Source organism: Gobius niger (assembly GCF_951799975.1).
Source record: "Gobius niger genome assembly, chromosome: 20".
In the NCBI taxonomy this organism is placed as follows: Eukaryota; Metazoa; Chordata; class Actinopteri; order Gobiiformes; family Gobiidae; genus Gobius; species Gobius niger.
In genome coordinates this window covers 4,497,802-4,510,255 of record NC_136871.1, presented here as the reverse complement: position 1 = coordinate 4,510,255, position 12,454 = coordinate 4,497,802, and the positions used below count along the sequence as shown (strand labels likewise).

The following is a 12,454-nucleotide window of genomic DNA, read 5'->3' as shown; positions in this document are numbered from 1 at the left end:
CTCGAACATGGTGTTTGTTATGGACAAACTGCGACTAGCACAGAAGTCCAATAACAGAACACCACACGGGTACAGATCGGGGAGGCCGTTCTTCCCAATCACTCCCACCCAGGTCTCACTGTCGTTACCCACGTGGGCGTTGAAGTCCCCCAGCAGAACAATGGAGTCCCCTGTCGGAGCACTATCTAGTACCCCTCCCAGGGACTCCAAGAAGGCCGGGTACTCTGCACCGATGTTGGTCCCTTAGGCCGAGACAACGGTGAGAGACCTGTCCCCGACCCGAAGGCGTAGGGACGCGACCCTCTCGTCCACCGGAACCCAAGCTGTGCGTGGAGGTGAGCCCGACTATATCTAGCCGGTATCTCTCACCCTCCCGCACAGGCTCAGGCTCCTTCCCCCCCAGCGAAGTGACGTTCCAAGTCCCGAACGCCAGAAGCTGCACATGTGGACCAGGTCGTCGAGGCACCTGCCTCTGACCGCCACCCAGTCCTCTTCGCACCCGACCCCCACGGATCCCTCTGCGGGTGGTGGGTCCACAGGAGGGCGGGCCCATGTCGTCCCTTCGGGCTGTGCCCGGCCGGGCCCCGTGGGCAGAGGCCCGGCCACCAGACGCTCGCGTTTGGGCCCCAACCCCAGGTCTGGCTCCAGGGTGGGGCCCGGCTGCGCCATGCCGGGCGACGTCACGGTCCTTGCATGTCGTACGTCCATAAGAGTCTTCTGAACTGCTCTTCGTCTGACCCGTCACCTCGGACCTTTTTGCCATGGGAGACCCTACCAGAGGCATAAAGCCTCAGAACACATAGCTCCTCGGATCATTCGGGCACTCAAACAACCCCACCACGTTAAGGTAGCAGCTCACGGGGTTGATCATAGCAAATTGCCTGATTTAACCCTCGTGTCGCCTTCGCGGGTCTTTTAGACCCGCTGTCATGTTCCGGGCATTTGGATACAAGGTGACACAAGGGGGCGCCCTTCCAACCCTCTCAGTGTAAATGTGAGTTGACTTTCTTCAGAGTGAGACTTTAGGTCAGACACCATGAGTGACAGTAACATGACGCTAAATACAGTGAGCTCTTTGTTTGCAGTAAAAAGGCTGAGGCCTCATTGCTCTTCAGTCACAGACTGAGAAGTGAAGAAGGAAGTCATGGAGCTTCTGCTTTAGACAGAACTTCAGTCTTCTGCTGCATGTAAGGGTCATATTATGTCATATCAAATGTTGTAATCTGTAAAGCACTTTGTGATACCTTTCGGTATGCGAAGCGCTTTATGCATAAAGATTGATTGATCATATTCTGAAACTCAAATCTGTAGTAAGAACAAAATATATGGAAATAATTATTACAATTACAAAAAGATAAATAGTTGAAAATCATGTATCTAATCCAAAATATATATATTTTTTTTTACTCTCATTCTAAAAAAGAAAACCCAAACAAACCCAAACCATTTGTATCTGCTGTAAAGTCATGTTTGTCCCAGTTCCTCTGAGTCATGGTGGGTCATGGTGGACCATGACAGATGTGGACAGGACTGTGGTAGATCTACTTTTACTGTGGAGAAAATAGTTACTATAGTAACTGTTGAAGAAATGAACCTCATGAGCTTCTCCTGTAACATCTGTCCACATCAGTCCTGCTGCACCACGACTCAGAGGAACTGGGACAAACATGACTTTACAGCAGATACAAATGGTTAGGGTTTGTTTGGGTTTTCTTTTTTAGAATGAGAGTAAATTTAAAAAAAAAAAACTATTTTTTATATTAGATACAGGATTTTTGTAATTGTAATTATTTTCCATATATTATGTTTTTACTACAGATTTGAGTTTCAGAATATGATATATCAATCAATCTTTATTTATAAAGCACTTTGCATACCAAAAGGGATCACAAAGTGCTTTACAGATTACAACATTTGATATGATGTAATGTGACCGCTACATGCAGCAGAAGTCTGAAGTTCTGTCTAAAGCAGAAGCTCCATGACTTCCTTCTTCACTTCTCAGTCTGTGACTGAAGAGCAATGAGGCCTCTGACTTTTTGCTGCAAACAAAGAGCTCACTGTATTTAGCGTCATGTTACTGTCACTCATGGTGTCTGACCTAAAGTCTAACTCTGAAGAAAGTCAACTCACATTTACACTGAGAAGGTTGGAAGGGCGCCCCCTTGTGTCACCTTGCATCCAAATGCCCGGAACATGCCAGCGGGTCAAAAAGACCCGCGAAGGCGACACGAGGGTTAATATACACGAGCCAATGGTCCTCAAGATGGTGGCTATAATAACAAAAGTGATTAGAAGGTATTAAAGAGGGCTTGATCTCAACAAGAATCTTCCTATTTTTAAGTTTAATATTGGATGATTATTATTTGCCCAATGAAAACTGTACTAAAAATTAAAAAAAATGGTTGCTATTAAAAGTGAGGTAAAGTTAAAACGTGCAAGCATTTACATTTCACATGTGACATTTCTCCCTTGACATTACTAGTGAGGCCTATAAATAAATCGTACATTCAGGTTTAGTTGCTCGCCTGGACATCTGCTGCAGAAGAGGTGAGCGATGATGCCATAAAAGACTGGGCTACACTGAACATTGCTTTGAACATCTTTAAAATTTAAATGTGTTTCTTGTTTTTAAATGTTTGGATACATTTAGCTAGTTGATCTGTGTTTGGACAGTTGAGTTTAAATGTCAACCTTTAATGCTTTCCCTCTCCTTTTGTTTGAAGGGCATCTTCGTTTGACCCATGATCTTATCTGACAATAGTTCGCTTCCTCCCGGATGGGTCTGGGATGAGGATCTCAAACGGGCAGCTGTCGTGAACAATTTGGTCACTGTGGTTTTCTGTATCATCATCAACTATGTTAATGCTACAATGGTGTACACCTTTTTAAAACATGAGGTCAGAAGCTTCAATAAATCTGTGGCATAGTCTTTGAAATTCTAAAACAAAATATTGAGAGCTACACTGCTAAAAAGTACTGTATGTGTGCTACAAAAATATTTCAAATCTGTCATGTCTATGAAATTTCCCTTTGGTAGGTTTGCGATTACATTTACTGTACATAGACTTTATTGATTTACAACTACCCTGGGTTATGTTATTTTATTTGCACATTAAAAGTAATAGATTGAATGAGAATGTTAATCTTTATGGTGGTAAATTCAGATTGGGTTTTCTTTACCAGATTAGCATTGTTGTCAGGAATAGGTACAGTAAACTAGTAACATTTTCTGAAATCATAATGAATGTAAAGTGTGGGTTTTACCCTACACTTTCATATACAGCTCGTGTACATTTTCATAATGTGTTTATTTCTTTAATTTTTTCTGAAAATATGTATTTTTTACAGTTGTTTTCCTTTTTGCAGATTTTCAAAACAATTCCACGCTACATCCTGTTCATCCACCTGGTTATCTGTGACATTATTCTAGTGACTCTTTTGACCCTCCTTCATTTGTTAAGCTACATAGTTTTCACTCTCAATGTGTCTCTCTGCATAGTGGTGGCTCTGCTCGCTACAGCTGCCAATCATAACAGCCAATTGACTCTCGCTGTTATGTCCCTTGAATGTTATATCGCAGTGTGTTATCCACTGCGGCACTCTCAGATCTGCTCAGTGAAGAAAACGTATATAGTCATTGCCTGTATTTGGCTGATAGATGCCCTAAACCTGCTTCCCGATGTATTTATTGCTTTGGCCACAGAGCCTCTCGAGTTCTTCCACTCGCGTGTGTGGTGTGGGAAGGACAGGGTGCTGCACCATTCCTACTCTATTGAGAAAGATAAAATATTTGATGCTGCAGTAATGGCTCTTGTCTGGTTGACTCTTATCTTCACGTATTTAAGGATTCTCTTCACGGCAAAATCAGCTGCAGCCGACGCACGAAAAGCACGAAACACTGTCCTGCTTCACAGTTTCCAGCTGTTGCTCTCAATGCTCACTTATGTGTATTTTCCCATATTATATCGACTTCAGGCTATGTTTCCAAATAGTCAGCGCGCCATACGCTTTGCACTAACAGTATTTATCAACATCATGCCACGGATCATTAGTCCACTTCTTTATGGGCTCAGGGATAAAAACTTTAGAAAGTATCTAAAGAAACATGTCTCATGTGCAAAGGCAATACAGTAGGAACAAATTGATTATGAGTATATGGTAAATGCCAATTTGTTATATAAATCATCCACTAGTCTCCAGGGCAGTCAGGCCCTTAAAGGAATAGGCATACTGAGATATGCTCTTACCTCACTTTAGCCGGGTTAATATATCCCCGTCTGGTCTTTGTCTGTGCGCTCTGCCAGGCAAACGGAGCACATACGCAGCCTCTCCCACATGTCACATAGCTCCAAAAAAGCTCACGATAGAAGCTACCAAGCTCTTCCACGAGTTCCCTATTTAAATAAAGTTACGTGAAGTGTTTTCATGCGAAGTATATTTACACAGAAATGTAGCATGTCGATTTTATAGGCAAATAAAAAGGGGGACTATCTTGTGAGGCGTAATGATACGAGGAGCAAAACGTCCGCGCAGTAACTCCTAAAGACTTCCCCCCGCTCACTTCTGTCAATAACCTTTAGGAGGTTATTGACAGAAGTCAATAACCTTGACTTCTGTCAAGGTTATTGACAGAAGTCAAGCTCCCGGAGCTAACAAGCTCCCGGAGCTAAGAAAGCCACTCGGCCATGACCCATTGTAGATGAAATGTGAGCAATAAACTTCCAACTCAACAAGCCAGGCTCCGTGTGTGATCATTGTTAAACGGTTCTTTATGTGTTGTGGTTTTATTGACTTTATTTGTGCATATTTCTCGTTTTCACGTGATGACTCGAGGTTTAGCTTAGCATTAGCTTTCTCCGGAGGCTCTGTGCATCATCAAGGCCCAGCGCAGAACCAGACACTGAAATAAGTGTTCTTGTCACCGGTTTGAATCCTGGGTGTTTCGGTAACAGAAACACTGATGTGTGTCTTTGTAAAAGTCTGCTGTGGCTCCGGTTCACAACACATGAAGCTAATCCTCCATGATGACACATGAAGCTTCTGCCTACTCCTTTTGAGCATCATATCCACGTTATTTATTTATCTATTTGGCTATTCACCGACGCATGTATCTTTCTTTTGCTTGACTACTGTGCTGAACTCTGTTCCTATGAAGAACTTTGTGGAGCTCAGATGCTCAAATAAAAAAGATGAATTGAATTGAATTGAATTGATGACTGTTTACATCTTAGGGCTAGACACTGCGGGGAGGGGGTTCTGCTGAGGAGCAGTGGTTGGTTACTTGGCTGGTGACGAAAGGTCGGAGGCGTATCCTGGCGGTCGAGGCGTTCCCAGAAGGAATCAGGCGTTTTATTCCTAAAATGGCCGCCATCATAGTTTTTACAGACTACGCGAAAATACGTGAATGTGCCAAGGCAACACTTCAGGCATGGTTTTAATGAGGGAATGACTTCATAACATGATGTAAAGCTGGAAAAAGTCGATTTTGCATAATACCCCCCCATTAAAAGTCAAACTTAACCCTTTCTACCTTAAAGAGCGAGATCTGGCTCCACACTGTAAAAAAAAAAAAAAAAAAAAAGGTCTGTAACTTATACAGTAAAAAAAAAAAATGAAATTTACCTACAGAAAAAGTATGTAGATGGATTTACAGAAAATTACTGTTTATTTTACTGTGGATAAATATTTCTTGAAAAATGTGACAATACTGTACATTTTACATACATTTGCTTCAAATATTTCTGGTTTACCCTGTTGATAATATGTATTAAAGAGCTTTTTACAGATCAGTTCTGCAATATTATTTACAGTTAAGTATGTAAACTTCACAGATCCACTCATGGCACCACCAGATTATATTTCTAATAGTGAAGCCACTTTGGGCGGCACGGTGGCGCGGCAGTTAGCGCTCACGCCTCACAGCTAGAAGGGTTCAATTCCCACCTGGACAGGGCCTTTCTGTGTGGAGTTTGCATGTTCTCCCCGTGTCTGCGTAGGTTTCCTCCGGGCACCCCGGTTTCACCTACCACTAAAAACATGTACAATAGATGTACAATCTTTATCTCAGTGGGACTATCCTGGTTAAATAAAGGTCAATAATAAAAAAAAAAAAAAAAAAATTGTAACACTCATCGTGACTTGAAGAACCTCATCCTCTGTTCTGAGGGAAACTTATGCAGAGACCTGCTGCCAGGGGGCAGCTCAGGTTAGCAGTTTTTTTTACTGTAAAAAAAAAAAGGTGAAAACTGGTGGTGGTTGGCAGTTTGTTACCGTAAATTTGACCATAAAAATACTGGCCACTGCTGAGGTTGGCAGGTTGGATTTTCACCGTAAAAAAAACTGGCAACCAAAGCTACCAGTTTTTTACCGTAAAAAGTACTGGATCCTTGCAATGAAAATTACAGTTGAGCATTGTCTCAGCTGTTTTTCTCACAGTTTGTTACTGTCATTTGAACAATCTCTGCACAATTTACAATTGAAACCTTGAAAATTAATTAAACACCTATTTTTTCACTCAAAATAACCTCTTCAGCCCAAAGGACCAGAATAAATCTCTACAGAGATTAATAAAGTCTAACTTAAAACTTAAAACCTTCTCAATGTACATGTGAACTGACTTTCTTCAGAGTTAGACTTTAGGTCAGACACCATGAGTGACAATAACATGACGCTAAATACAGTGTGCTCTTTGTTTCCTGTAAAAAGGCTGAGCTAAGAACAACAGGTAAAGAAGGAAGTCATGGAGCTTATAAGAATCAATTGTGTATTTTCAAACTAAAGTTCAATAATGTTTAAAATTGGAGGATTACTTTTGCCCCAATGAAAACTCCACGCAAAAAACCTGTCCAAATATAACTTTAGGTTTAAATGAACCTAAAGTTCCTGGTGCCTGCCTTTTTCATGGTGTGATTTCACTTATTTCAATCAATCAATCAATCAATCAATCAATCAATCAATCAATCAATCAATCAATCAATCAATCAATCAATCAATCAATAAATCAATCAATCAATCAATCAATCAATCAATCAATCAATCAATCAATCAATCAAAATTTTATTTATTAAGCGCTTTTCATACAAGGTTGTAACACAAAGTGTTTAACAGATTAAAAGCAGTTCCCGGTCACCCAACCACCCACTCTTCCAAATAGAAGCAGACAACAACACTGCTCCCCCCCCCCCCTCCCCATTGCCATGCATAGCACAATTATACACCAATATAACTGGTTAATTATAAAGTGTGAGTTTCATCAACATTTCAACAACATGTGACATTTCTCCCTTGACATTGTCAGTGAGGCCTATAAATAAGTTGTACTTACAGCAGGTTTAGTTGCTCGCCTGGACGTCTGCTGCAGAAGAGGTGAGCGATGATGCCATAAAAGACTGGGCTACACTGACCATTGCTTTTAACATCTTTAAAATTTAAATGTGTTTCTTGTTATTAAATGTTTGGATACATTTAGCTAGTTGATCTGTGTTTGGACAGTTGAGTTTAAATGGTAACCTTTAATGCTTTCCCTTTCCTTTTGTTTGAAGGGCATCTTCGTTTGACCCATGATCTTATTTGACAATAGTTCGCTTCCTCCAGGATGGGTCTGGGATGAGGATCTCAAACGGGCAGCTGTCGTGAACAATTTGGTCACTGTGGTTTTCTGTATCATCATCAACTATGTTAATGCTACAATGGTGTACACCTTTTTAAAACATGAGGTCAGACTCTTCAATCAATCTTTCATTTCAGCACGTGGCATAGTCCTTTAAAATTCTAAAACAAAATACTGAGAGCTATACTGCTAAAAAAGTACTGCATGTGTGCTACAAAAATATTTCAAATCAGTCATGTCTATGAAATTTCCATTTGGTAGGTTTGCGATTACATTTACTCTACATAGACTTTATTGATTTACAACTACCCTGGGTTATGTTATTTTATTTGCACATTAAAAGTAAATATAGAACGAACTGCAAATGAGGAAAAGGAAATAGATTAAATGAATGTTTATCTTGATGGTGGTAAATTCAGATTGGGTTTTCTTTACCAGATTAGCATTGTTGTCAGGGATAGGTACAGTAAACTAGTAACATTTTCTGAAATCATAATGAATGTAAAGTGTGGGTTTTACCCTACACTTTCATATACAGCTCGTGTACATTTTCATAATGTGTTTATTTCTTTAATTTTTTCTGAAAATATGTATTTTTTACAGTTGTTTTCCTTTTTGCAGATTTTCAAGACAATTCCGCGCTACATCCTGTTCATCCACCTGGTCATCTGTGACATTATTCTAATGACTCTTTTGACCCTCCTGCATTTGTTAAGCTACATAGTTTTCACTCTCAATGTGTCTCTCTGCATAGTGGTGGCTCTGCTCGCTATAGCTGCAAATTACAACAGCCAATTGACTCTCGCTGTTATGTCCCTTGAATGTTATATCGCAGTGTGTTATCCACTGCGGCACTCTCAGATCTGCTCAGTGAAGAAAACGTATACAGTCATTGCCTGTATTTGGTTGATAAATGTCTTCAACCTGCTCCCTGATGTATTTATTGCTTTGGCCACAGAGCCTCTCGAGTTCTTCCACTCGCGTGTGTGGTGTGGGAAGGACAGGGTGCTGCGCCATTCCTACTCTATTGAGAAAGATAAAATATTTAATGCTGCAGTAATGGTTCTTGTCTGGTTGACACTCATCTTCACGTATTTAAGGATTCTCTTCACGGCAAAATCAGCCGCGGCCGACGCACGAAAAGCACGAAACACTGTCCTGCTTCACAGTTTCCAGCTGTTGCTCTCAATGCTCACTTATGTATATGTTCTAATATTATATCCACTTCAGGCTATGTTTCCAAGTAGTCAGCGCGCCATACGCTTTGCACTAACAGTATTTATCAACATCATGCCACGGATCATTAGTCCACTTCTTTATGGGCTCAGGGATAAAAACTTTAGAAAGTATCTAAAGAAACATGTCTCATGTGCAAAGGCAATACAGTAGGAACAAATTGATTATGAGTATTTATACCATGGTCTGGGTGAATACTCGATTCTGATTGGCTGGTGGGTGCTAACAAGCGTGCATTATTTTCGTATAACCACACTATTTATAATTTTCAGGCGTACATAAAATGATCCCAGCATTTAAGCATATTTGGCTGGATTAGTAAAGTGAAACATAAAAGTTTCAGTTCGTGGGGCCCAGGTGTAAGCGGACTCCAACGCAGCTGTTTCCATAAACAGCTGCGCGTCGTGGTGTTCTTGACTCCGCGTCGTGCATTATAACCGTCTAATGCACGGCTCCTCCTTGTTTAATCCTTACATGGTAAATGCCAATTTGTTATATAAATCATCCACTAGTCTCCAGGGCAGTCAGGCCCTTAAGCACCACTTGAAGACGCCTTTATTAAAGGTGTTGACTAAATTTATTCACATCTTGCCATGCAACTACCCAGGGACACTGGCTGAAGGATGGGTCAAACGTAGAGGACAAATTTCTCTGAGGGGAAAAAACAGACAAATATTGACACTATTGTGTAAAATTATTTGTCATTTGAGATGTAGTATTGTGAAGCTGCTTTACTCAAACCAAAACAACAAAACAATCTAAGGACTGAGTGATTGTTGGGTTATAAGTGAGTGTGTCCGCAGTTCCCTGTGGGTCCCATGTGTGTTGGCCCATCTAGGCTGGACCTTTAAAAGTCAAACTTAAAGGGGGGGTATTATACTAAATCAACTTTTCAAGCTTTACATCATGTTATTATGTCATTCCCTCGTTAAAAACATGCCTGAAGTGTTGCCTTGGCACATTCACGTATTTTTGAGTCATCTGTAAAAACTCTGATGGCGGCCATTTTAGGGATAGGTTTGCCTGAGTCCTCCTAGGAACGCCCCCACCTCCTGGAGACGCCTCCGAGCTTTCGTCACCAGCCGAGTAACCAACCACTGCTCCTCAGCAGAACCCCCTCCCCACTGATGCCACAGACAGCGTGTGGAGGGGGCGTGTCGGAAAGGGTTCTTAAAGAGACAGAGGCCTATTTCAAGACATTCACTACAGCCATTTTGAAAGAGCAGTTTTATACAAGGCAGTTATTCTAATTTACTGCATTTACAGACCAACAGAAGGTTTGGTCATCATTGTAGTGTGATATAGACTGGTGCTATGTGATTGAAAAAAGCATAATACCCCCTCTTTAACCCTAAACCCTAAACTAAACCCTTTACCCTAAAGAGCGAGATCTGGCTCCACACTGTAAAAAAATAAATAAATAAAAAGGTCTGTAACTTATACAGTAAAAAAAAAAGTAATTTACCTACAGAAAACGTACGTAAATGGGTTTACAGAAAATTGCTGTTTATTTTACTGTGGATAACTATTTCTTGAAAAATGTGACAATACTGTACATTTTACACACATTTGCTGCAAATATTTCTGGTTTACCTTGTTGATAATATTTATTAAAGAGCTTTTTACAGATCAGTTCTGCAATATTATTTACAGTTAAGCATGTAAACTTCACAGATACACTCATGGCACCACCAGATTATATTTCTAATAGTGAAGCCAGTTTATTGTAACACTCATCGTGACTTGAAGAACCTCATCCTCTGTTCTGGGGGAAACTCTGGGGGAACTGCTCCCAGAGGGCCCCCTGGCAGCTCAGGTTAGCAGTTTTTTTACTGTAAAAAAAATAAGGTGGAAACTGGTAGCGGTGGTTGGCAGTTTGTTACCGTAAATTTTACCGTAAAAATACTGGCCACTGCTGAGGTTGGCAGGTTGGATTTTCACCGTAAAAAAACTGTAAAAAACTGTCAACCAAAGCTACCAGTTTTTTACCGTAAAAAGTACTGGATCCTTGTATTGAAAACTACAGTTGAGCATTGTCTCAGCTGTTTTTCTCACAGTTTGTTACTGTCATTGTGATGGCCCCCCCTGCTGGGCCTGTAATACTAATGTCTGTGTTTATGAAGGTGGGCAGCAGGTGGCGACCAGGGGGCCCAGTGGGACTTCCGGGTGGCCCAGGTAAAAGGGCCAGGTTTCCGCCGCTTGCTCTCACTCTCTCCTGCGGCTCCGGGTGGAGGTCGACATCCCCTGGAGTGCTGCGGACCGCTCCTCCTCGCCATGCCATGCTGTGCGGCCACGTCGCTCTCTTTTTTGATTCTTTAAATAAATGCCTTAACAAAGGCTTATAAACGTCATGGTGTCGTGTCTCCCCCATTCTTTGTTGCGGCTTCCGAGCCGGGTCGTAACAAGTGGGGGCTAGTCCAAAAAGTTTTTTCCCCCTAGAGAATCGGATCAGTCAACTTTTGTAGCGCGTTTTAGTTGGTGCGTTTTTTTAGGAAGCGAAGGGTGAGATGCCTTTGCTCCAGTGCACGTCGGAAGTTTGACCTACTTTTTTTTTTGTTTCTCAAATGAATGAAGTGACGTCAGCGCTGTAGTAACGGAACTCGGACAGCGGGGGGAGACACGGCTTCCTGAGGTTGTTGGGATCATCATGGCAAGTCTGGGAGGAAGGTGAGTGTCGTGCCTTTTGTGTATTTTGTGCAATAGTCCGGTGGGTTTCAGCGTGGTGGCCTTATCTCCTGGTAGGCGGAGAGGTGCTGCTGCTTGAGGCTTCACCTTTTTGTTTTTTCATAGTGTCGTGGGGGGCGTGCGGCTTTCAAGCTGCTGCGACGGGACTCCGTGGCAAACTCAAAGCCGCTGGTTTCGTCCTTCATTTTCCCACTGCCGAGCCACGTCAAGAGCTAGGCATAGTTGAGTAGGTGAGACAGGTTAGGTAGGCGAAGAATAGAGGGGATATTGGTTGCTTTTGGCCCGTGGCGTTGCACAGGTTAGCACTGGCACTTCACTTCACAGTGTACGATCCAGAGTTGCTGTTTTTTGTTTGTTGTGCTACGTAGCGTGTGGTTTAGGGCGCGCGGATTGGCCTATATTTATTTTTTGGGCTAGAGGATGGAGGTGGAGGCTTTTGTGGCTGACCCAACTGCAGGGAAGCTTGATGAGTGCAATAAGAGTGAGCTGGTTGCCATAGCTGCTCATTATGACATCCGGATTGTAAAACAGGATGGGAAAGATGAGATCAAACAACAAATCCAGTCCGCCTTGGTGGAGAAAGAGATTCTGCCTCCTATGGACAGTCGGGTCGGGGAGGTTGTGTTCGACCCGGAGTTGCGGAAAATGGAGATACGACTGGAAATGCGTCGGTTGGAACTCAGAGAAATGGAAATCCATCAGCACCAAAGTAGGGAGAATCAAGAGTTTGAACTGCGGAGGTTGGAGCTTGAAGCTGTTGCGAGACGTGAGTCAGTGGGGCCGGCCGGTCTGCGTAGCGGTGTGGTGGATATGGGGTTTGATGTGAAAAAGTGCATTCGTCTTATTCCGCCGTTTACAGAAAAGGATGTTGACAAATTTGGCTAGGACACTGAATTGGCCTGAGGATGTGTGGACTTTACT

The 12,454-nt window shown here is 42.2% G+C and overlaps 2 protein-coding genes across 2 annotated transcripts; both read left to right on the top strand.

Annotated features, from left to right (window-relative positions):
- Window positions 1-667: 667 nt before the first annotated feature.
- On the top strand, window positions 668-7,566 carry LOC306979504 (odorant receptor 131-2-like; the record flags this gene model as incomplete). Its single annotated transcript, XM_079578462.1, has 3 exons — window positions 668-685; window positions 3,370-3,950; window positions 7,545-7,566. 3 exons carry the CDS (start codon window positions 668-670, stop codon window positions 7,564-7,566), a joined length of 621 nt encoding a protein of 206 aa, XP_079434588.1.
- Window positions 7,567-8,015: 449 nt separating this feature from the next.
- Window positions 8,016-11,749, top strand: LOC306979503 (odorant receptor 131-2-like; the record flags this gene model as incomplete). Its single annotated transcript, XM_079578461.1, has 3 exons — window positions 8,016-8,021; window positions 8,234-8,812; window positions 11,639-11,749. 3 exons carry the CDS (start codon window positions 8,016-8,018, stop codon window positions 11,747-11,749), a joined length of 696 nt encoding a protein of 231 aa, XP_079434587.1.
- Between the last annotated feature and the right edge of the window lie 705 nt (window positions 11,750-12,454).